Source organism: Salmo trutta, chromosome 24, assembly GCF_901001165.1.
Source record: "Salmo trutta chromosome 24, fSalTru1.1, whole genome shotgun sequence".
NCBI lineage: Eukaryota > Metazoa > Chordata > Actinopteri > Salmoniformes > Salmonidae > Salmo > Salmo trutta.
This window is the reverse complement of record NC_042980.1, coordinates 45732333-45759116: the sequence shown is the minus strand read 5'-3', so window position 1 is coordinate 45759116 and position 26784 is coordinate 45732333. Positions and strand designations below refer to the sequence as shown.

Genomic DNA, 26784 nt, shown 5'->3' with positions numbered 1-26784 from the left:
GTGTTGCTGTCAGGCACCTCAACCGGGTCTACCAAGGTGTCGCTGTCAGACACCTCAACAGGGTCTACCAAGGTGTCGCTGTCAGATACCTCAACAGGGTCTACCAAGGTGTCGCTGTCAGACACCTCAACAGGGTCTACCAAGGTGTTGCTGTCAGGCACCTCAACCGGGTCTACCAAGGTGTCGCTGTCAGACACCTCAACAGGGTCTACCAAGGTGTCGCTGTCAGACACCTCAACAGGGTTCTACCAAGGTGTCGCTGTGATGGTAAAATTGTTTTACGGCGAAACTCTCCTTCTCCTTCTACAGTAATTTTCAAACTCTCTTTCCCCTCTATCTCCCCAATCTCTCTCTGTATGTCAGGGTGAAGAATCGTCCAGTGCGGATGCCCCCGGGGTACCAGGCTGAGTTGGTGGTGCAGCTGCAGTGGGTGGATAGAGAGCCCCCCCAGCAGATCACCAGTCTGGACATCAACTCTGCCTATGGCCTGTAAGTGACCCTCTACTCTCTATATGTCTCTAATCCCTTTCTACTTCTCCCTTCCACACTCACACCATCCATCTCTCCCGCACACTGTTTTTCCACTCACTCACACACCTCTCCTCTCCTCTCCTCTCCTCTCCTCTCCTCTCCTCTCCTCTCCTCTCCTCCGTCTGTCTGTCCCCTGTTCCCTTTCTGTCTCTCTCCATCTTCCCCTTTTCTTTCTTTCTTTCTTTCTTTCTTTTTATTTTAATTGTTATTTAAGCTTTTTTTAACTACGCAAGTCCGTTAAGAACAAATTCTTATTTACAATGACGGCCTACCCTAACCCGGACGATGCTGTGCCAATTGTTTACACCCTATTTGACCCTATTTGACTCCCGATCATGTCCGGTTGTGACACAGCCTGGGAACAAACCAGGGTCTGTAATGCAGTGCCTTAGACATCTGCGCCAATCGGGAAAGTTCCCTTCTCTGTGTATATCACACAAACACACACAATCATGTTTCCTTTCCCTCCCCTGTCTATCTGCATCTGTCTTTATGTCTGCTCCCTCTCTGCTACCTTCTCTCTGCCCTCTCTGTCTCTGTCCTACTCTGTCTCTGTCCCTCTGTCTCTGTCCCTCTATGTCCCTCTCTGCCTTTGTCCCTTTCTGTCTCAGTCCCTCTCTGTCTCTTCATTCATCATCCCAGCAGCTATTTTCTAATAAATTGAATAAAGCATACGCCTAAATACACGAATACATATTTCATAACACCCACTCATCTATAATTTATCGCGTAGCAGAAGGAAACTGTAATCAGTGAAACATGATTCAAAAAGTAAAAAAAAATGTGTCTGGTTTGCTGGGAAAAGAGCCTGTTTTGACAGAGGAGAGAAACTTTGATGCCTTCTTGGCTGCTTCTCTACGGTTAATCAATAGACAGCCTCAAGGCCATTAACAAACGTATGTTTTCCAGAGTTGGTAGACAAAGCTGATACATTCGCAGCTCTTAAAAAAAGGAAAAGAGTCTACAGTGTTGGAGGAAGACTCAAAAAAGGTCACTAACCTGAAGCTATTCATATGTTAAAGTGGATTTTAGTCATCTCTTCAGTTTGTTCTGTTGTACTGTCTTGGCACTGGTACTGTAGGTTTTCACCCCCACACATACACTGGGGTTATGTTACAAGGTCTCTACATCTGCATACCACTTGGTATGAAAGAAGCAGTCTATTGAACTGCAATCTAAAGTGATATTCTAGTGTTGACATTGGAATCGATATATATGTTTCCTGGAACTGTGAGCGATGACATGTCTTCCTACAGTATGTAATACAGAAGGAACAAGGTTGTTATTGGCACAATACAGGAAATGATGCATGGGGATGCTTTACCAGTCCATTTCACCGATTAGGCTTTACCAGTCCAATTCCATGTAAAACCCTTTGAGTTCTACCTGAAACCAACAAGGGTTCTTCAAAGGATTCTCTTATGGGGACAGCCAAATTACCTTTTTAGGTGCTAGATAGCACATGTTTTCCCCCCTAAGAGTGTACAGTTCTATATATACTAAGATGGCCATTACATTAGCTAGGAACTATTCTTCAGGTTATGGGTTTAGAACGTCGTGTTTTTCAGTTACTCCGTTCCATTTCACACTAACTAGACTTGTTCTCACCCTTTTCTCTACCCTCGGTGTGTGTTTCTGTGTGTGTTTCTGTGTGTGTTTCTGTGTGTCAGTCTAGCATTTGGGAGCTGCAATGGTCTAGTGATGGTGGACTACATTCAGAAGACCATCCTGATGTGTGTGAGCACGTTGGACCTGTACGGAGCCGCTGACCCCTACCAACGTCTCACACGCTCCCCACGCAAGAACAGACAGTCCACCTCAGGTAGGGGAACACACCCCGTGTTCCTCACACATACAACACACACACATACACACACATACACACACATACAAATGCATATACTGTACACATAAACGTACAGTAATCACATGTACTGGTATGTTCACACACATAGACATACTGTATCAACAATTTCTCCCTCTCTCTACATCTCTCTCTCTCTCTCTCTCTCTCTCTCTCTCTTCTCCCATTTTCCTTTTATCTTTCTGGTATCTGTCATGACCTCACTCTCCATTTCTGTCTTTATCTTATCTCAGTTGTCATTTCTTTCTCTTTCCTGTCTCTTCTCCTAACCTCTCTGTCTCTTCTCCTAACGTCTCTGTCTCTTCTCCTAACGTCTCTGTCTCTTCTCCTAACCTCTCTGTCTCTTCTCCTAATCTCTCTGTCTCTTCTCCTAACGTCTCTGTCTCTTCTCCTAACGTCTCTGTCTCTTCTCCTAACGTCTCTGTCTCTTCTCCTAACCTCTCTGTCTCTTCTCCTAACGTCTCTGTCTCTTCTCCTAACGTCTCTGTCTCTTCTCCTAACGTCTCTGTCTCTTCTCCTAACCTCTCTGTCTCTTCTCCTAACCTCTCTGTCTCTTCTCCTAACCTCTCTGTCTCTTCTCCTAACCTCTCTGTCTCTTCTCCTAACCTCTCTGTCTCTTCTCCTAACCTCTCTGTCTCTTCTCCTAACCTCTCTGTCTCTTCTCCTAACGTCTCTGTCTCTTCTCCTAACGTCTCTGTCTATTCTCCTAACCTCTCTGTCTCTTCTCCTAACGTCTCTGTCTCTTCTCCTAACCTCTCTGTCTCTTCTCCTAACCTCTCTGTCTATTCTCCTAACCTCTCTGTCTCTTCTCCTAACCTCTCTGTCTCTTCTCCTAACCTCTCTGTCTCTTCTCCTAACGTCTCTGTCTCTTCTCCTAACGTCTCTGTCTCTTCTCCTAACCTCTCTGTCTCTTCTCCTAACGTCTCTGTCTCTTCTCCTAACCTCTCTGTCTCTTCTCCTAACCTCTCTGTCTCTTCTCCTAACCTCTCTGTCTCTTCTCCTAACGTCTCTGTCTCTTCTCCTAACCTCTCTGTCTCTTCTCCTAACCTCTCTGTCTCTTCTCCTAACGTCTCTGTCTCTTCTCCTAACCTCTCTGTTTCTTTTCCTAACCTCTCTGTCTCCCTACAATACATAAACAAAACAAAACACACCACCATTCACAAACAACCACATGAGGTGCAAGTGAGCGGCTGCATTCCACGGTGGTATCATGTGCGTGTTGTGGTTCTTTCAGTCACTTTTGCTTGAGCACTACTCTTAGATAAGACCTACCGAAGCATCTCTTAGCATCTCTTAGACCAGGGTTCCCCAAACTGTGTGCCGCCGGCCGAATTTGGCCCGCGGGTGATTTTATTTGGCCTTCCCCCAACTTTTTTTTAGGGGGGAAGTAAGACTGTAAAAACAGCAGCAAATTATGGAGAAGTATACAGTATCAGTCACGTTTGGACACACCTACTCATTCAGGTTTTTTATTTTTACTATTTTCTACATTGTAGAATACAAGTGAAGACATCAAAACTATGAAATAACACATATGGAATCATGAAGTAACCAAAAAAGTGTTAAACAAATCAAAATATATTCGAGATTTGATATTTTTCAAAGTAGCCAATTTGCAAATCGGCTGAATCTATCTAGAGGTTGAATCGATACTGATGAAAAATATAAAAGCAATATGCAACAATTTCAACTACTGACTTACAGTTCAAATAAGGACATCAGTCAATAGTAATACATTCATTAGGCCCTAATCTATGGATTTCACATGACTGGACAGGGGTGCAGCCGTGGGTGGGCCTGCGAGGGCTAGACCTACACACTTGGGAGCCAATCAGGTCCAGCCAATCAGAGTTTTTTTTCCCCTCCCCCTCAATTTATTTCCTGTTCTGAGTTGATCTTTTGGGTTTAGAGCCTGGGTTTCTCCACTATACACTAACTGGGTTTCTCCACTATACACTAACTGGGTTTCTCCACTATACACTAACTGGGTTTCTCCACTATACACTAACTGGGTTTCTCCACTATACACTAACTGGGTTTCTCCACTATACACTAACTGGGTTTCTCCACTATACACTAACTGGGTTTCTCCACTATACACTAACTGGGTTTCTCCACTATACACTAACTGGGTTTCTCCACTATACACTAACTGGGTTTCTCCACTATACACTAACTGGGTTTCTCCACTATACACTAACTGGGTTTCTGCTTGCCTTCACTTTCTTTTTCACTCTGGGCCTTTGTGTTCTTCTTTCTCTCTCTCCCTCTCCCTCCTCCTCTTCCTCCTCCTCCTCCCTCCCTCCCTCTTGGTGTCTATGGCTGCTGGTATGGGCATGTGAGCCTACCTAAAGAATTTTGCATGCGCAGCCTGTCTCACTTTTATTCAGATTCAAAGAAAAGGATCCGCACGTCCTATCAGAGTAAGTCAGGTCATCCTCAAGGCAAGGAGACATGGAGACTGGGGTGGGAGACAAGGGGACAAGGGAAGGAAAGGAATTAAGGGGGCAAGAGGATAACGGCAAGGGGGCGTACTAGAGAGATGATTGGAATGACCTAGATTTTTACTGAAACAGCTCTGAAACAGCTCCGAAACAGCTCTGAAACAGCTCTGAAACAGCTCTGAAACAGCTCTGAAACAGCTCCCCAAAAGTTAAAAACAAATCCCGGTGTCAGCGTTGCCATTATCGAATTAAATGCCATGGCTTTATCGAAACCTGTGTCATTTTAAATCCCAAATAGTCCAGTTATCTCAATATAGTAGGTCCTTTTGCCAAGGTCCCGTTAGAAAATTGTATCTCGTTTATGAAATGACCTAAATGTCAAAAAAGCCAAGCCACAGTATACATCGCAAATGCAGCACAAAGATATGAGTGATTGAAATTACAATCATGACAAAGACATTCAAACATTGTATTATAAATATTATGTGCACCTTTTATAGCTAAGTCAATATATTTTGTTCATTGTTGACTTCTTTATGAGATATTTAATATTATTTTTTGTTTAAATTACCATTCATTTGATTAATTACGTCAACTGAAACCTTTTCTTTCTTTTCCCACTGCAGTTGATCAAAGTAATGGATTAATTAAATATTCTCAGCTGAGTTTTGTCCCACAAAAGTTACTCAGTTATAACAATGCACTTTGAAATATGAAATACAACACACTAGGGAAATTATGATGATTTATGGCAAATTATGAAACGCAACATTGACCATAATTCAAGGACACTGGTCTAATGGTCCTGGTAGACTGTATGATTTAAGTTAATTAACAAAAATACTAAAGTTTAGATTTCACATGAGTTTTCTGATTTTACTACATGACTAGATTTAAGACGAACTTCATCACTCTGCGACGAGGTCTTTGTTCCGTCTTTATTATTTGTGTTTGTCTATTTGAATGAGGCTTGCACTGCATATATTTTAACCATCTGAATTGGCATTGCCTTCCATTTCAGACGGTTCTGTTTAGAACGAAACGATTGGAAAATGATTTCGGTTCCAACCCCCAGTGGTGGAAATAATAACTAATCTTATTATTTGAGTAAACGTAAAGATACCTTAATAGAAAATGACTCAAGTAAAAATGAAAGTCACCCAGTAAAATATTACTTGAGTAAAAGTAAAAAAGTATTTGGTTTTAAATATACTTAAAAGTGTCAAAAGTAAATGTTATTGCTGAAATATACTTAAGTACCAAAAGTATATTTTTATTTTTTATTTAACCTTTATTTAACTAGGCAAGTCAGTTAAGAACAAATTCTTATTTACAATAACAGCCTACCTTGAGGCGGCTTCCTGTAGCGCGAGGCGGCTTCCTGTAGCGCGAGGCGGCTTCCTGTAGCGCGAGGCGGCTTCCTGTAGCGCGAGGCGGCTTCCTGTAGCGCGAGGCGGCTTGCTGTAGCGTGAGGTGGCCTCCTGTACAACGTCCCTTGGACAGGATGCAAGGCCTTACCCCAAATCTATCTCCTTAAAGCTGAGGGCCAAGCAGAGACACATCAGGTCTCATTTATACAGTCTTTGGTATGACTTGGCTGGGAATCGAACTTCCAACCTTCCAATCTCAGGGAGGAATCTCCAACCACAAGGCAACTGAGGCGGTTTAAACTCTGAAGTGCAGGCCTCATTTCCTATGGTGTTTGTTGCCATGCATGCTGATGGGATGCTAAGCTGATCCCGAGCTTCAACATGGATTCACACATTATTCATTATAACCCTCTGGCTGTAGCTAGAGGCTGTCAACTACTGTGAATTCAATGTGAAATCAACCAAAAATGTTCAGCATGTCATTGGGTTTAGGTTAAAAGTTGGGTGAAAAAAAAGACAGTGCCCTTACGTTTACAAATCCAATTCGTTTTCAAAATGGATTCACCATCATCACATAGATCTTGGTGGTTGAAATGACATGGAAACAACGTTGACTCAACCAGTTTTTTTCCCCCAGTGGGAAGTGAATATACGATGATCATGTATGGATGAAACTTCATGAATCTTGTGTGTTGCTTCAGGATCAGAGTTGTCATCCTCAGAAAGGCAACAGACACTGTTATGCTACTGACAACTGCATGTTGTATCACCATGACAACATACACTGTTATGCTACTGACAACTATATGTTGTATCACCATGGCAACATACACTGTTACAGCACTGACAACTGTCTGTTGTATCACCATGGAAACAGGCACTGTTACACTACTGTCAATGGGTGTTGTATGACCATGGCAACAGACACGGTTACAGCACTGACAACTGTATGTTGTATCACCATGGCAACAGACACGGTTACAGCACTGACAACTGATTGTTCTATTACCATGGCAACAGGCACTGTTACAGCACTAACAACTGTCTGTTGTATCACTGTGGCAACAGACACAGTTACAGCACTGACAACTGATTGTTCTATTACCATGGCAACAGACACTGTAACAGCACTGACAACTGTCTGTTGTATCACCATGGCAACAGACACTGTTACAGCAGTAACTGTTGTGTCACCATGGCAACAGACACCATTACAACACTGAAAACTGTCTGTTGTATCACCATGTTTTCTTTATATGACCATGACTAAAGAGTCTCTCTCTATCCCACTTCCTCCTCATCTTCCTCTTGGAATCGGATTGGCTGTGACAGGTCTAACGGAACTGTCCGACAACCAGGTGTCCATGGACATGGAGAGAAGCAAGTCGCCCAACTCAGGTAATACCTTACTCACTCACACCTGTGTGTCCCTGCACACACACATATACACACACATTCAAAATCCTATTTTCACTAACCCCAAACCCTAACCCTTAAACTAACCTTAACCCTAACTCTAATTCTAACCTTAATTCTAACCCCTAACCATAAAATTGCCTTTTTCCTTGTGGGGACATGCTAACTGTCCACACTTGTTCAAATTTTTCTTGTTTTACTATCCTTGGGAGGACTTTTGGTTCCCACGAGAATAGTAACCCCCCCCCCCCCAACAACACATCACACACACATCACACACACTCCCCAGCTCCCTTCACAGGACTGTCATATCTGATCAGTGATGAAGGTCTTGCTGGAATGCAGGTCTGTTTCAGCAGACACCTAACCTCTGGTTATGGACACTGTGCTTGTCAATGGGGAATGGACATTGTACCTGTCATGGGGGTATGGGCACTGTACCTGTCACGGGGGTATGGACACTGTCCCTGGGGTAGGGACACTGTACCTGTCACGGGGGTATGAACACTGTACCTGTCACGGGGGTATGGACACTCTACCTGTCCCTGGGGTATGGACACTGTACCTGTTGCTGGGGTATTTACACTGTACCTGTCACCGGGGTATGAACACTGTACCTGTCACGGGGGTATGGACACTGTACCTGTCACGAGGGTATGGACACTCTACCTGTCCCTGGGGTATGAACACTGTACCTGTCACGGGGGTATGGACACTGTACCTGTCACGGGGGTATGGACACTGTACCAGTTCCTGGGGTATGGACACTGTACATGTCACGGTGGCACGGACACTGTACCTGTCACTGGGGTATGGGCACTGTACCTGTCACTGGGGTATGGACACTGTACCTGTCACTGGGGTATGGACACTGTACCTGTCCCTGGGGTATGGACACTGTACCTGTCCCTGGGGTATGGACACTGTACCTGTTGCTGGGAAATGGACACTGTACCTGTTGCTGGGGTATGGACACTGTACCTGTCACTGGGGTATGAACACTGTACATGTCACGGGGGTATGGACACTGTACCTGTCACTGGGGTGTGGACACTGTACCTGTCACTGGGGTATGGACACTGTACCTGTCACTGGGGTATGGACACTGTACCTGTCACGGGGGTACGGACACTGTACATGTTACGGGGGTATGGACACTGTACCTGTCACTAGGGTATCACTGTAACATTAAGTGAATGGTAACTCTATTGACATATCACCTAGTAGGAGTCTCAAAGTGTTGGCTCTATTTAGGAAACATAAATACTGTCTCATTGCTGTGGTTGTTGAGGAAAATTAGAAGCTGTGTGTGTTTGTCATGTTTTATAGCAACTTTGAATGCATTTAGGTATCATTATAGGAGATGTGTACTCTATCAGAGGCCAATTTAGAGAGAAAGAGAGGGAGAGAGAGGGAGAGAGAGAGAAAGCAGTGTCCTGCCGGGATGCTAGATGGATGTGTTGGAGCTAGTCAGTCAGCCAGTGTGTGTCTGTTTGAGACAGGGAGAGATTAATATTGTTTCTCCCACTGCCCGTCTTCTCTCCCTCTCTCCCTCCCTCCATTTTCTCTCCCTCTCTCCCTCCCTCCATCTTCCCTCTCTCCCTCCCTCTATCTTCTATCCCTCTCTCCCTCCCTCCATCTTCTCTCTCTCACTTCCCTCCCTCTCTCCCTCCCTCTGTCTTCTCTCCATCACTCCCCTCCCTCCGTCTTCTCTCTCACTTCCCTCCCTCTCTCCCTCCCTCTGTCTTCTCTCCATCACTCCCCTCCCTCCATCTTCTCTCTCTCACTTCCCTCCCTCTCTCCCTCCCTCTGTCTTCTCTCCATCACTCCACTCCCTCCATCTTCAGTCTCTCACTTCCCTCCCTCTCTCCCTCCCTCTGTCTTCTCTCCATCACACCCCTCCCTCCATCTTCTCTCTCTCACTTCCCTCCCTCTCTCCCTCCCTCCGTCTTCTCTCTGCTCAAAGCGAACCAGCTCTGCTGAGAAGGAGCTGGGGATATGTGTTTGTTATTTGTCTTTTTCACACTGAAAAAGGAGGAATGACCAAAGTTGAAGGTTAGACAGACAGACAGACAGACAGACAGACAGACAGACAGACAGACAGACAGACAGACAGACAGACAGACAGACAGACAGACAGACCTGCTTTGGTAATGTAAACATATGTTTCCCATGCCAATAAAGCCCCTTGAATTGAATTAAAACCTGCTGTCCCTGTCCAGTATCTCCCCAGTCTATAGGGTATAAGACCTACTGTCCCTGTCCAGTATCTCCCCAGTCTATAGGGTATAAGACCTGCTGTCCCCAGTCTATAGGGTATTAGACCTGCTGTCCCTGTCCAGTATCTCCCCAGTCTATAGGGTATTAGACCTGCTGTCCCTGTCCAGTATCTCCCCAGTCTATAGGGTATTAGACCTGCTGTCCCTGTCCAGTATCTCCCCAGTCTATAAGGTATTAGACCTGCTGTCCCTGTCCAGTATCTCTCCAGTCTATAGGGTATTAGACCTGCTGTCCCTGTCCAGTATCTCCCCAGTCTATAGGGTATAAGACCTGCTGTCCCTGTCCAGTATCTCCCCAGTCTATAGGGTATAAGACCTGCTGTCCCTGTCCAGTATCTCCCCAGTCTATAGGGTATAAGACCTGCTGTCCCTGTCCAGTATCTCCCCAGTCTATAGGGTATTAGACCTGCTGTCCCTGTCCAGTATCTCCCCAGTCTATAGGGTATTAGACGTGCTGTCCCTGTCCAGTATCTCCCCAGTCTATAGGGTATTAGACCTGCTGTCCCTGTCCAGTATCTCCCCAGTCTATATGGTATAAGTCTGCTCTCCCTGTCCAGTATCTCCCCAGTCTATAGGGTATTAGACCTGCTGTCCCTGTCCAGTATCTCCCCAGTCTATAGGGTATTAGACCTGCTGTCCCTGTCCAGTATCTCCCCAGTCTATAGGATATAATACCTGCTGTCCCTGTCCAGTATCTCCCCAGTCTATAGGGTATTAGACCTGCTCTCCCTGTCCAGTATCTCTTCAGTCTATAGGGTATAAGACCTGCTGTCCCTGTCCAGTATCTCCCCAGTCTATAGGGTATAAGACCTGCTGTCCCTGTCCAGTATCTCCCCAGTCTATAGGGTAAAAGACCTGCTGTCCCTGTCCAGTATCTCCCCAGTCTATAGGGTATAAGACCTGCTGTCCCTGTCCAGTATCTCCCCAGTCTATAGGGTATAAGACCTGCTGTCCCTCTCCAGTATCTCCCCAGTCTATAGGGTATTAGACCTGCTGTCCCTGTCCAGTATCTCCCCAGTCTATAGGGTATAAGACCTGCTGTCCCTGTCCAGTATCTCCCCAGTCTATAGGGTATTAGACCTGCTGTCCCTGTCCAGTATCTCCCCAGTCTATAGGGTATTAGACGTGCTGTCCCTGTCCAGTATCTCCCCAGTCTATAGGGTATTAGACCTGCTGTCCCTGTCCAGTATCTCCCCAGTCTATATGGTATAAGTCTGCTCTCCCTGTCCAGTATCTCCCCAGTCTATAGGGTATTAGACCTGCTGTCCCTGTCCAGTATCTCCCCAGTCTATAGGGTATTAGACCTGCTGTCCCTGTCCAGTATCTCCCCAGTCTATAGGATATAATACCTGCTGTCCCTGTCCAGTATCTCCCCAGTCTATAGGGTATTAGACCTGCTCTCCCTGTCCAGTATCTCTTCAGTCTATAGGGTATAAGACCTGCTGTCCCTGTCCAGTATCTCCCCAGTCTATAGGGTATAAGACCTGCTGTCCCTGTCCAGTATCTCCCCAGTCTATAGGGTAAAAGACCTGCTGTCCCTGTCCAGTATCTCCCCAGTCTATAGGGTATAAGACCTGCTGTCCCTGTCCAGTATCTCCCCAGTCTATAGGGTATAAGACCTGCTGTCCCTCTCCAGTATCTCCCCAGTCTATAGGGTATTAGACCTGCTGTCCCTGTCCAGTATCTCCCCAGTCTATAGGGTATAAGACCTGCTGTACCTGTCTTGACTCCCTCTCTGCCTGATCCAGCCATTTATCTACAATTCTCCTGAGGATAAAAGAAGCACATTGGACCAAAGTTCTCTCTCTAAAGTGCCAGTGTTGGTGGTAATGTAATGTGCATAGTTATATGGAATAGGTCAGAGTTGTCTATTATCTAGTTCCATCTCTTCTATTAAATGCAGAGATAATTAAAGAGAGAGAGAGAGAGAGAGAGCATGAGAGAGATGGAGAGAGAGAATATGGTATAGCTCCACTGTGATACTACAATGGGATAGAGAAAACAATAATGAAGTGTGTAAAGAATGCCACATGTATGGATGGAGAAAACGAGGTAGAATGTGAAAGGTAGAACATGGGGGGATATCAGAGGTAGGAAAGAAGAGATGGAACCCAGATCCTGTTAACCATCAACTCTCTCTCCTCTCTGCCATGTCAATAAAGAGGTCTCCTCCCTCCTCCGTCTGTCTCACCGCTCCACACCGGGACTCATCCTCTTTTTTTTCCCGTTTCCCGTTCCCGTTTCCCGTTCCCGTTAATTTTTTCCCGTTTTTCCCATTAATTGGGCCCGCTCATCTTCCTCTGTTGCTTCCTCCCTTTTCTTACGTTGTTGTTTGTTTACGTTGTTATTGTCTCTTTGTGTTGTCTGGGTTTCTGCTCTCCTGGCCGTTGTAGTCGATGCTGCGGCTGATGGTAGTACCTGCCCTGTTATGTAGTCTGGGGCGAGTCGTGAGGTTGGGCAAATAAGCTGAAATGCCAGAGAGTGGCTCTGAGCAAGCAGGATCAATTTAGAGGCGAGACTCCGGGAGAAGAGAAGAGAGGAGATGTGCTGTGGGTGTCACGGAGCTTCCTGTGCAGAAGCCACCTACCTTGGCTGGATGGGTCTGCTGTTATCTCCTATAATGAGAGTGTAGCTGGGATCAATATTTACACCACACTTACACACCAAGTTTAAAAACGAATCTAGTCGCCGTGTTATTTCACGAGGAGTCGAGAGAATGTGAGATTGAGTTTGGAAAGGTGAGAGAGCAACAGTAAAGTAAGAAAATACATAAAGTTAGTTACCCACGTCTGGAATCGATACCTTTTAGAAGAACACTCTGTTTAAAGATGGTGCTGGTTGGTTTTGACCAGAGTGAGGAAATTCCTAGTATAAATGCTAACAACAGGTGTTACTGTATCGGTATCATCAATAACACCATTTCATTTAGTTTTGAGGATTTGTGATGTTGACTGGTGCTAGTAGTTGTCTATGTAATGATAGTAGCAGTAGTAGTTATAGTTTTTGTTACAGAGGCTTTTTTTTTGTTGCACTGTAGTCTTACCTTATCACACAAGTTTGTATTGTTATCTTCAGAATCAACTGTCATCAATGTACCAGCACGTCTCTCTGTCTCAATGCACCCGTTTTTGTTTTGTTTTGTTCCTCCTTGTGTTTTCTTTTGGATCTCTTCCAGGTCCCTACCCAAGCCCCCTTCACTATGTACCTCGTTCCATGCCTGAGCCCGTGGCCAGTCTGAGAGCCAACCACTGCAGTCCAGTCTTTTACTTACTGTACAATGGTAAGAGGAGGGACCAGGGCCCAGGGAAACATGTCCCTCTCATATCCCACCGCTGGGGGAGTGTGGGTGGTCCGAGGGGAGGTGTTGGGGGTAGGGAGAATGGTTTGGGGAGGAGGGTTTGGGGAGGAGGGTTGGTTGTGTTTGGATGCTAGCAAGTGTGTTCCTAGACTTGTCTGTCCTGACTTTTGTGATCCATGCATCTGTAACTTATAGGCGTTGTTGCATTGTCTCTGCCCCAGCTGTAGGGGTATGGCGTTGCATCTGTCATTAGCCGTGCTTCTGAGGCAGGCAGGGGAGGACACTCCTCCCTAACTCTTCAGCACCTTTGCCATCCATCCATCCATCCATGTTGTTGTTGATGTTATGTTGTTGTTGTTATGTTGATGGTGTCATGTTGTTGTTGTCATGTTGTTGTCATGTTGTTGTCATTTTGTTGTTGTCATGTTGTTGTTGTCATGTTGTTGTTTTTATGTTGATGTTATGTTGATGTTGTTATGTTGTTGTTATGTTGTTGTTACGTTGTTGTTGTTATGTTGTTGTTGTTTTTTGTTGTTGTTGTTGTCATGTTCTTCTTAGTAAGGCCACACACCTCAGATGATGGTGTTGGCTGTTCCTGCTTCACTGACACTCATTCATCTGTAACCCTGACTTTGTCTGTTTGGTGTTTTTCACCCACAAAGCCATAGGGTTACAAGATAACAACATCTAATTGTAACGTCCGTCGTAAGGAGTGGACCAAAATGCAGCGGGTATATTGATCATCTTCTGATTTATTAAAGAAAACACACTTAAAACAAAACAAACGACGAAAACAGTCCCATAAGGTGCACAGACTATACAGGAAACAACCACCCACAAACGCAAGTGAAAACACACACAACTAAATATGGCCTCCAATCAGAGATAACAACAACCAGCTGCCTCTAATTGGAGGTCATTGACAAAACTAACATAGAAATAGACAAGCTAGAAAAACATATAGAAATAGATCATCTAGAAGATAAACCAAAACCCCGAAACACACAAACCAAATACCCCCTGCCACGCCCTGACCAAACTACAATAACAAATAACCCCTTATTACTGGTCAGGACGTGACACTAATACTCACCGTCCACACTGTGATGTGTCTAACTGCATGGACACCGTGATGTTGCCGTAACTAAGGCTTCAGCTTGCTGTAGGAATATATTAGGGAGAATAACTCCATGTCTCTCTTTACTCCATTTTGTATTTACCATAACATGGAAGTTAGAGGCAATCATGGCATTTAAGACAATATACAGTACGTTTCTATTTTTCCTAAACTGAGAAATACAAACTGACCTTTCATTGGGCAACAGGTTAATGTGTAACATAATTATGTCCCCAAATATGTAAATACTGTCATTTGTTAAACGTCATTGTTAGCACAGTGCACAGTTCCGCTGTTTGAGCTGTTAAATGGTGTGGATAATTCCACCATGCTATGGGAGAGAGAGCTGTCATTCCATCATTGTATTCCTCTGTTGCTACACAATTATGCTGCTACGCATCATGGATGCAGCATCTGGTCGCTGTTAGTGCTTACACACACACACACACACACACACACACACACACACACACACACACACACACACACACACACACGCACACAGCACACAGCACACAGTTTTGCATTGCTATCCTTGTGAGGAGCAAAGAATTCATTAACTTCCAAGATCCTATTTTCCCTAAGCCTTAATCTAACCTTAACACTTAACCTAACCATAACCCTAAACTTAATCCTAAACCTTAACCCCTAACCCTAATTGTAAACCTAACCGCCAAGCCTAAAATAGCATTTTTCCTCGAGGGGACTGGCAAAATGTCCCCACTTGTCTGAATTGTCCTTGTTTTACTATCATTGTGAGGACTTCTGGTACCCACAAGGATAGTTAAACAAAAACACACACACACACACACACACACAGAAATAATTGAATTAATATCCACACTAATCTGATAGGCTTTACCGGTAAGACTAAAATACATTTTATTGATCTTGGAAAAGCACCACACAAGGGGAACATTTAATGTACATCAAAATCCATTTTGATTTCTGTTTTCCCGACAGGGCAATTTACAATGAAACAACTCCACTTTCTATACTACTTTAGCAGTAGCACTTTGCCCCTACTTCAAGTCAATGAAAGATGATGCAATTCAATTTGAGACTTTAATATATTATCTGTAAAACAGTGTTATTTTGTGGTCCATAGGCATGTATTACATTTCAAAAAGATAGAATGTCCTGGATTCCACTCACACATGGTGCCATGAAACAGCTGATCTGCAAGCTTTACCCAAAACACATGGTGCCATGAAACAGCTGATCTGCAAGCTTTACCCAAAACACATGGTGCCATGAAATAACAGCACTTTCCAGTATCTGCTAGCTTGACCCAAAACACATGGTGCCATGAAATAACTGCACTTTCCAGTATCTGCTAGCTTGACCCAAAACACATGGTAGCATGAAATAACTGATCTGCTAACTTGACCCAAAACACATAGTGCCATGAAATAACTGATCTGCTAGCTTGACCCAAAACACATGGTGCCATGAAATAACTGATCTGCTAGCTTGACCCAAAACACATGGTACCATGAAACATCTGATCTGCTAGCTTGCCGCAAAACACATGCTGCCATAAAACATCTGATCTGCTAGCTTGCCCCAACACACATGGTGCCACATGGGTGCGGTAGGTAGTCTAGTGGTTGGAGCGTTGGGCCAGTAACCGAAAGGTTGCTGGTTTGAATGCCCGGGCTGACAAGGTAAAAATATGTAATTCTGCACCTGAGCAAAGCAATTCATCCACTGTTCCCTGGGCACCGAAGACGTAGATGTCGATTATGGCAGTGCCCCACACCTCTCTGATTCAGAGGGGTTGGGTTAAATGCAGAAAGACATATTTCATTTGAATGCATTCAGTTGTACAACTGACTAGGTATCCCCCCTTTCCCAATGAAATAACTGCACTTTCCCATATCTGCTAGCTTGCCCCAAAACACATGGTACCATAAAACAGCTGATCTGCTAGCTTGCCTCAAATCAGATGGTACCATAAAACATTGCTTTACAGAGATTGGTTTGAGAACAATGAGGGGTTTCCTGATGTTGTCATTCTTACAACATCCAGCAATATCATTATCCAACCAACAAGTGTCCTCATAGTATGTCCTTTGAATCAACTGAGGAAAAATGAATGACCATCTCTCTCAACATGTGCTTTTGCAGTTCTGTATCTACTGCAAAGTGCTCGCAAAATGTTGAACTCTTTGGTTTCTTTCCAATCGGTTTGATTGTGTTGCTCGTGGTGAGTTCCCCGTTTATTTCTGCTTCTTATGCCTACCCTCCAGGCCTTCTAGCGAACGCTGACAACCTGACTTTTACATTTTAGTCATTTAGAGTGACTTACAGTTTGTGTATTCATCTTAAGATAGCTAGGTGGGACAAACACATTTCTCAGTCATAGGAAGTACATTTTTTACTTAATAAAATAAAGTAGCTATCAGCAAAGTCAGAGCTAATAAGTATAGCAAATACATATACCAACATCCGTTGCTTTTGAGTGGCCCGAGAAAGGAAGACATGGAATACACAACGGGAAGGAGACTTGCCCCAAAACAGGTTTCACTGTCCCTGTGTCTCTATTCTCTAACTGGGAGCCTGGGAATACCATGTAGCCCCTGCATCTGCCTGCCATGTGCAACAACTACACACTTTCACAAGTTTCTGATTATGTTGATTAGACATTTTTCGCCATTTCTTTTCCTTCTGTTTGTTTGATCTTTTGTTTCTGCATCGTTCTACTTTTACTTTCGTTTTTTCCATTTTTGGTTTTGTTTTGTTTTGAAAAGATTAACTACTCTTTTCTTTTCCCATGTCTTTTGTTTCAGTAAAGGGACCCGGCAGAAAGTTAAGCCAGCAGTTCCCTCTTTTCGTTTGATCCATTTTACTTCCTTGTTTGTCCTGTTATTTTGCAAATATACATTTGCATTTGTTTTATTTATGTTTCTTACATCAAATAGTTTCTTCTTCACACGATCAGTGAATCTGAACACTCACTTCTTCCACTCGACCAGCTCATCATGAGACTGTTGGCCTCATCTAAGTGAACTTTATCATGTTTTGTTTTACCCGTCGTAAACATTTTGTTTATCATACATTTTGCAAGTTTTTTCTAAAGGGGGTTCTTACCTCATGCCCGTATCTGATTGGGAAATGCATTTCTAAACGTACTCTCACTCTATCACGATTGGACCATTCTCTATCTATACGTAACAAAACATATAATCGCATCAAGCAACAATTTTCTAATATTTTACTGAGTTACAGTTCATCTGAGGAAATCAGTAAATTTAAATAAATTCATTAGGCCTTAATCTAGGTGCAGCATTGGGTGGGCCTGGGAGGGCATAGGCCCTCCAACTAGGGAGCCAGATCCACCCACTGGGGAGCCAGGTCCAGCCAATCAGAATGAGTTTTTCCCAAAAGAAGGGCTTTATTACAGACAGAAATACTCCTCGGATTCATCAGCTGTCCGGGTTGCTGGTCTCAGATGATCCCGCAGGTGAAGAAGCCGGATTTGGAGGTCCTGGGCTGACGTGGTTACATGTTGAGAGAACGGTTGGACATACTGCCAAATTCTCTAAAGCAATGTTGGAGGCAGTTTATGGTAGAGAAATTAACATTTAATTATCTGGCAACAGCTCTGGTGGACATTCCTGCAGTTAGCATGCCAATTGCAAGTTCCTTCAAAACTTGAGACATCTGTGACATTGTGTTGTGTGACAAAACTGTACATTTTAATGTGGCCCAGCACAAGTTGCACCTGTGTAATGATCATGCTGTTTAATCCACTTTTTAATATGTCATACCTGTCAGGTGGATGGTTTATTTTGGCAAAGTAGAAATGCTCACTAACAGGGATGTAAACAAATTTGTGCACAAAGTTTGAGAGAAATAAGCTTTTTGTCCGTATCGAAAATTCTGGAATTTTTTATTTCAGCTCGTGAAACATGGTAACAACACTTAAAAAACATGTATTCCACCTTTATTTAACCAGGTAGGCCAGTTGAGAACAAGTTCTCATTTACAATTGCAACCTGGCCAAGATAAAGCAATGCAGTGCGACAAAAACAGCACAGAGTTACACATGGGATAAACAATCGTACAGTCAATAACACAATAGAAAAATCTGTATACAGTGTGTGCAAATGAAGTAAGGAGGTAAGGCAATACCTAACCCTAACCCTAACCCTAACCCTAACTCCATTGTGACTGGACTATTCTGCATTTCCTCTAGATTCTAGAGACACGCTCTTTGTCAGTACATCTCTTTACATCCTACACCTCCTACAGTCACAGTTCTCTCTGTCTCCTGCTTCTGCTCTGTCCTACAGTCACAGTTCTCTCCGTCTCCTGCTTCTGCTCTGTTCTACAGTCACAGTTCTCTACCTCTCTTGCTTCTGCTCTGTCTCTGTCCTACAGTCACAGTTCTCTGTCTCCGTCTCCTGCTTCTGCTCTGTCCTACATTCACAGTTCTCTCTGTCTCCGTCTCCTGCTTCTGCTCTGTCCTACATTCACAGTTCTCTCTGTCTCCGTCTCCTGCTTCTGCTCTGTCCTACAGTCACAGTTCTCTCTGTCTCCGTCTCCTGCTTCTGCTCTGTCCTACAGTCACAGTTCTCTCTGTCTCCGTCTCCTGCTTCTGCTCTGTCCTACATTCACAGTTCTCTCTGTCTCCTGCTTCTGCTCTGTCCTACAGTCACAGTTCTCTGTCTCTGGCTCCTGCTTCTGCTCTGTCCTACAGTCACAGTTCTCTCTGTCTCCGTCTCCTGCTTCTGCTCTGTCCTACAGTCACAGTTCTCTCCGTCTCCTGCTTCTGCTCTGTTCTACAGTCACAGTTCTCTCTGTCTCTGTCTCCTGCTTCTGCTCTGTCCTACATTCACAGTTCTCTCCGTCTCCAGCTTTTGCTCTGTCTTAGTCACAGTTCTCTCCGTCTCCTGCTTCTGCTCTGTCTTAGTCACTGCTCTCTCTCTCTCTGTCTCTCTCTCTCTCTCTCTCTCTCTCTCTCTCCTACTCAATAAAGTAGCTATCAGCAAAGTCAGAGCTAGGAAGGAGGAGAAAAAACAGGTTTGAAATGGTTTTAGGGTTTTTTCTGGAATTTATAGAGGAGTGAGACAGAGTTCAATTAAGTAGCTATTAAGATTGAATACGATGATAGTAAACCTACCTCTTTTATGTTTGTATTTGTCCTCAACCTTGATAGCTAATAAAAAATAGTCAAGCTGGAATCCAAGCAGTATTCCAATCAGTGAAAATTAAATTGTACATTAATGCAGTGGGAAAATATCTTCAACTGTGATCACAGCCTTTTTTATTATATCATCATAGTAATGTATGTACTGTAGTTAGTTGTAGTTGGTTGTAGATAGTTATCTGAGCAGTGTGTATGAGTGTGGGGGTACAGTGCCATTTGTCCCAATGTGGATCAGTTTCCTTTAGACTGTGCCACGGCAAACCATTGATTTGCAGCTCCAACCATGATGATAACTGCTAGCCAGACACACAATGGCGTAGTTATGTGGCACATTCATTGGCTCTTATAAACTACAGTTATCGCCAGTTTCCAAGCCCTGTATTGCCCTGGTACAGCCTGCTGTGAAACTGGGCTGCAGGTGCACGTGAACTGGGTGGCATCACAGAGTCTTTCATCCACACTTAGGAAGTCAAACAAATATGCATCAATGGGCTTAACAAGGGATTTGTAGTTTGTAGTTTAACACTGTGCCAACTCACATTATGAAACAGTTCTCAACCAGGATTCCTCCCTACAGGCCGCCCTGTAGGTACAACATGACTGCCGATGTGAGATGTAACAGTGCTTCAATGGGAGCTGTCAGTCAATATGCAGCCAAAGTTTTGTTTACTTGACTGTCAACACATGAACGTGGCAGAGTGCTCTGCTCTAACACAGACGTCCGCTCCACAGTATTCCTCTCCACAGAATTCCAGTCTGCAGAATTCCTCCACAGAATTCCTCTCCACAGAATTCCTCTCCACATGAATTCCTCTCTATGGTATTCCAGTCCATAGGATTCCTCTCCACAGAATTCCTCTCCACAGAATTCCTCCACAGAATGCCTCCACAGAATTCCTCCACAGAATTCCTCTCCACAGAATTCCTCTCCACAGAATTCCTCTCCACAGAATTCCTCTCCACATGAATTCCTCTCCACAGAATTCCAGTCCACAGAATTCCTCTCCACACTATTCCAGTCCACAGAATTCCTCCACAGAATTCCTCTCCACATGAATTCCTCTCCACAGAATTCCAGTCCACAGAATTCCTCTCCACACTATTCCAGTCCACAGAATTCCTCCACAGTATGCCTCTCCACAGAATTCCTCTCCACATGAATTCCTCTCCACACTATTCCAGTCCACAGTATTCCTCTCCACGGTATTCCTCTCCACAGTATTCATGTGTTCCTCTCCACAGTATTCCTCTCCACAGTATTCCAGTCCATAGTATTCCTCTCCACGGTATTCCTCTCCACAGTATTCATGTGTTCCTCTCCACAGTATTCCTCTCCACAGTATTCCAGTCCACAGTATTCCTCTCCACAGAATTCTTCTCCACATGAATTCCTCTCCACAGTATTCCTCTTCACAGTATTCATGTATTCCTCTCCACAGTATTCCTCTCCACAGTATTCCTCTCCACAGTATTCCTCTCCATAGTATTCCTCTCCACAGTATTCCTCTCCACAGTATTCCTCTCCATAGTATTCCTCTCCATAGTATTCCTCTCCACAGTATTCCTCTCCACAGTATTCCTCTCCATAGTATGCCTCTCCATAGTATTCCTCTCCACAGTATTCCTCTCCACAGTATTCCTCTCCACAGAATTCCTCTCCACAGTATTCATGTATTCCTCTCCACAGTATTCATGTATTCCTCTCCACAGTATTCCTCTCCACAGTATTCATGTATTCCTCTCCACAGTATTCCTCTCCACAGTATTCCTCTCCACAGTATTCCTCTCCACAGTATTCATGTATCCCTCTCCACAGTATCCCTCTCCACAGTATCCCTCTCCACAGTATTCCTCTCCACAGTATTCCTCTCCACAGTATTCCTCTCGCAAGTATTACTCTCCACAGTAATCAACTCAAATCAAATCGAAGTTTATTTGGCACGTGCACCGAATACAACAGGTGTAGACATTATAGTGAAATGCTTACTTACAGGCTCTAACCAATAGTGCAAAAATGGTATTAGGTGAACAATAGGTAGGTAAATAAATAAAACAACAGTAAAAAGACAGGCTATATACAGAAGCGAGGCTATAAAAGTAGCGAGGCTGCATGCAGACACCGTTTAGTCAGGCTGATTGAGGTAGTATGTACATGTAGATATGGTTAAAGTGACTATGCATATATGATGAACAGAGAGTAGCAGTAGCGTAAAAGAGCAGTTGGCGGGTGGTGGATGGCGGGACACAATGCAGATGAATGATGATGATGATTTCATTTTTGCTTGTAAGCAGGAATCAAGAGGATAGAGTTGTGGTCGAATTTACCAAATGGAAGGCGAGGGAGAGCTTTATAACCGTCTCTGTGTGTGGAGTAAAGGTGGTCTAGAGTTCTTTCCCCTCTGGTTGCACATTTAACATGTTGATAGAAATTTGAAAGAACTGATTTAAGTTTCCCTGCATTAAAGTCTCCGGCCACTAGGAGCGCCGCCTCTGGGTGAGCGGTTTCCTTTTTGCTTATTTCCTTATACAGCTGACTGAGTGCGATCTTAGTGCCAGCATCTGTCTGTGGTGGTAAATAAACAGCCACGAAAAGTATAGCTGAGAACTCTCTAGGCAAGTAGTGTGGCCTGCAATTTATCACAAGATACTCTACTTCAGGCGAGCAAAATCTAGAGACTTCCTTAGATTTCGTGCACCAGTTGTTTACAAATATGCACAGACCGCCCCCCCTCGTCTTACCGGAGTGTGCTGTTCTATCCTGCCGGTGCAGCGTACATCCTGCTAGCTGAATATCCATGTCATCATTCAGCTACGATTTCGTGAAACATAGGCTATTACCATTTTTGTTGTCCCGTTGGTAGGATATTCGTGATCGTACCTCGTCTAATTTATTGTCCAATGATTGCACGGTGGCGAGTAGTATTGACGGTAACGGCAGCTTTCCCAGTCGCCTTCTCCGGGTCCTGACCAGCATCCGGCTCTTTGTCCTCTGTACCTGCGTCGCTTCCTCTTGTTAATAACAGGGATGTCGGCCCTGTGGGGTGTTTGGAGAATGTCTTGTGCGTCCTCCTTGTTGTAGAAAAAATATTTGTCTAATCCGAGGTGAGTGATCGCTGTCCTGATATCCAGAAGCTCTTTTTTTTTGCCGTAAGATACGGTTGCAGAAACATTATGTTCAAAATAAGTTACAAATAACGTGAAACAAAACACATAGTAAAACTGCTGCCATTTCTTCCGGCGCCATTTTATCATATACTGCTCTCCACGGTATTCATGTATTCCTCTCCACAGTATTCATGTATTCCTCCACAGTATTCATGTATTCCTCCACAGTATTCCTCTCCACATTATACCTCTACAGTATCAACCAACTGTAGTAGAATATTGATTCACTCTGGAATCCACCCGAAGGTCTATGATTTCTTTAATATTTGAAGTTCTGCACCACTCCTGATGCTGGTCTGCTGAACACCTTGCTGGTCATTGATAACCCAACTTTAATTCTCAAATGTAAGATAAAGTTTGGTTCAGATAGTGTGAAACGCTCTCAATGCCACATCAAAGGACAAAGATAGAGAGGATGAAAGGCTCTGATCCTGTTCAATGCCGGATCCTACTGAATGTTCTCTAACATCACTTGTTTATCTTAGCTAGTTATTTTCATATTCCTTTTGATATTTATAAATTTTTTTGGCACAGATGAATTAAATCTTCTCCTTCTATGTTGACTATTTCTGTATCCAACTTTCTCTCTCCCTCTAGAGTCTAAGCAGGAGGGGGGGTTCTACCAAGCTAACTTGTGGAATTGTTTTAAGATGGCCATATGAATGGTCCCATTTGGCTCAGTTGGTAGAGCATGGTGTTTGCAATGCCAGGGTTGTGGGTTTGATTCCCATGGCGGACCAGTACGGAGAAAAAATTTATGAAATGTATGCATTCACTACTGTAAGTCGCTCTGGATTAGAGCGTCTGCTAAATGACTAAAATATATATGTTTCTGAGTGGTGCAGCGGTCTAAGGCACTGCGTTGCAGTGCTTCATGTGTCACTACAGACCCGGGTTTGGCCGTGACTGTGAGATGCATGAGGCGGCGCACAATTGTCCCAGCGTCTTCACTGGTTAAGAGAACGTTTGGCCGACCGAGATTTCCTTATCTCATTGCACTCTAGCGACTCCTTGTGAGGCTGGCTTCCCGGGTTTAATTGAGCAGTGTGTCAAAAGCAGCGCAACTTGGCCTAGTCGTGTTTCAGAGGACGCATGACTCTGGACCTTCGCCTCTCCAGAGTCCGTAGGGGAGTTGCAGCGATGGGACAAGACTGTAACTACCAAATCACAAACAAAGGGGGATAAAAGTTACAACAACAAAAAAAGTAATATCAAGGATCATTTAGCTATTAGATTTTGAGTTTTAGGAACCCATAAGGTATAATAAATACATATATATATATATATATATATATATATATGAAACATTAAATTTGGCCTTACTGCTCTTAGCCAATAGAAACACGTTCTTTCTGGACAAACAGATAGTCCCAAAAAATATCAAAAAGAACTTTCTACTGAACAGCTGACATCTTCATGTTCATGAGAGACGCGCCTTTCTACAGAGGGGTTACTATAATAGTTTGTGGGCCAACCATTCGGACACTACAGAGATGTTTTTGTCTCATGGTCTGACAAACATCGCTCTAGCTATGCTAAGTTTCACCTCAAATACGAAAGGGTGACATCAGTTTAATTGAGACGCTGCTCATGCAGAACAAACAGATATCTCTAGCTTAAAGTGTTGGATTTTGATGGGGATTTTTTTAATGCTGATTTCATTTTTGCAGACGTCGACTCTAGAGGGTTAACTATAAATCACTAACTCTATCTCTTTAACTATAAATCACTATCTCTTTAACTATAAATCACTATCTCTTTAACTATAAATCACTAACTCTATCTCTTTAACTATAAATCACTAACTCTATCTCTAACTATAAATCACTAACTCTATCTCTAACTATAATTCACTAACTCTATCTCTTTAACTATAAATCACTGACTTTTTCTTTAACTCTAATTCACCAACTCTTTCTCTCATCTTGTCCTTATCGTAGACTTTTCTCATCTCTCCATTTTGTTTTCTTGAAGTTGTTTGCTAATGCTTTGTCTTTGTTGCAGATCATGTCAATGGACATTGCACTAGTCCCACCTCCCAGCCATGCTCCATGGGGAAGTCTCGCATTCCAGGGGCTCCTGAGGGCTCGCGGCTCACCCGGAGAGGGCCCGGCCGGCCACCCTTCCGCAAGGCCCAGTCTGCCGCTTGCATGGAGATCTCTTTGCCTGTTTCCTCCCTCACGGAAGGTGTGTGCTTGTCTCCTTCCCTTTGACCTAAACCCTCCTCCTACTCTCCTCATCCTTCCCCTCTTAAGTGCATGTCTACCAGTCATCAACAGGTAGAGGGTTGGTGGGGGTTGGTGCAGTGGTGCTTGGTGGGGGCTGGTGGGAGTTTGTGCGGTGGAGGTTGGTGGGGGTTGGTGCGGTGGGGGTTGGTGGGGGTTGGTGCGGTGTGGGTTGGGTTGGTGGGGGTTGGTGCAGTGGGGGTTGGTGTGGGTTGGTGGGGGTTGGTGCAGTGTGGGTTGGTGGGGGTTGATGGGTTGGTGGGTTGGTGCGGTGGGGGTTGGTGCGGTGGGGGTTGGTGGGGGTTGGTGTGGGTTGGTGGGGGTTGGTGCGGTGGGGGTTGGTGGGGGTTGGTGGGGGTTGATGGGTTGGTGGGGGTTGGTGCGGTGGGGGTTGGTGCGGTGGGGGTTGATGGGTTGGTAGGGTGGGGGTTGGTGGGGGTTGATGGGTTGGTGGGGATTGGTGCGGTGGGGGTTGATGGGTTGGTAGGGTGGGGGTTGGTGGGGTGATAAAACTGGGGGGGACAAAAATGCAATTTCAGAATGTGGTGGGGACATGACCCATCCCCCGTCCCCAGTGAAAGTTGCGCCCCTGTCTCCAGGTTTGACAAGCACAACTCTAGCTGGGTTGAGGGGCATCGAATTCAGAAAAACGTATATATCTCTAGCTCAAACGCTCAGGATTTTTTTCTTATGCTAATTAGATTGTCGTTGACATCGACTTTAAGCAGCTAACGGCAGAATTACTTGAATTCCTTTTATTTATTTTTTTTCCCCCTGTGAGCTCATTTCGCATATTGCACAGTTGAACTGCCTGAACTGTGTGATTTGTATTTTGGGGAGTTGTAGTTTCCAACAGGCCAATACTCTACATAGTTTAGCACATAAAATGTGGTAATTAACTACAATGACCACAATCCATTGCGCATCTACTTATCCTGTCTGTGTTTCTTTTACTCCTGCTACAGAAGAGACAGAAAAAAAATGTGTGATTGTGATTCTGAGGTGATATAGAGAGCAGATGCTGCTTCCCAAGATATAACTACCTGAAAATACGTGATCTAAATGATTGATAGTTGGTATTCAGCAGAAATAAAAGTATGACTTATTTACTTTGAAGAACAAGAAAATAGTGATTTTGTCAGACAGCGTAGGCAACAGCTCTATAGAGATGAGATGATGACTTGGAATGAAATAATAAAGTCATCAAATAAAATACATTTAATATACACAACTAAAATATTTTATTAAAGTAATGTAATGTAAATCAAGTATTTTTAATAAGTGATAATTGGTCCCGTGTGGCTCAGTTGGTAGCGCATGGTGTTTGCAACGCCAGGGTTGTGGGTTTGATTCCCAACGGGGGACCAGTACGGAGAAAAAAATGTATGAAATATTACCCAAATATTATTCTGTGTTACAGCATTCTACCCAAATATTATTCTGTGTTACAGCATTCTACCCAAATATTATTCTGTGTTACAGCATTCTACCGAAATATTATTCTGTGTTACAGCATTCTACCCAAATATTGTTCTGTGTTACAGCATTCTACCCAAATATTGTTCTGTGTTACAGCATTCTACCCAAATATTATTCTGTGTTACAGCATTCTACCCAAATATTATTCTGTGTTACGGCATTCTACCCAAATAATATTCTGTGTTACAGCATTCTACCCAAATAATCAAAACCTAAAATTGAAAACCGTGATTATCTTTTAATAATCTAACCGAAACCGAACTGACCTCAAACAGCACTAATCGCTCAGGACCAACAGGACTAACAGGACCACCAGGTCTACCAGGATCAACAGGTCTAACAGGTCTAACAGGACCAACAGGACCAACAGGTCTAACAGGACCAACAGGTCCAACAGGACCACCAGGTCTACCAGGATCAACAGGTCTAACAGGTCTAACA

At 44.0% G+C, this 26784-nt stretch overlaps 1 protein-coding gene across 2 annotated transcripts in view; it reads left to right on the top strand.

The window, feature by feature from the left end:
- The window catches only part of LOC115161390 (syntaxin-binding protein 5-like), a 236131-nt gene that overhangs the window by 163712 nt on the left and 45635 nt on the right, over positions 1-26784 (top strand). Inside the window, exons 17-21 of one of the 2 annotated variants that reach the window (XM_029712339.1) lie at positions 364-489; positions 2202-2353; positions 4750-4818; positions 7542-7607; positions 24644-24826. In XM_029712339.1, the coding sequence (XP_029568199.1) occupies positions 364-489; positions 2202-2353; positions 4750-4818; positions 7542-7607; positions 24644-24826 (596 nt within the window). The remainder of the gene's footprint in view (positions 1-363; positions 490-2201; positions 2354-4749; positions 4819-7541; positions 7608-24643; positions 24827-26784) is intronic. The other variant, XM_029712341.1, reaches the window with a different exon arrangement.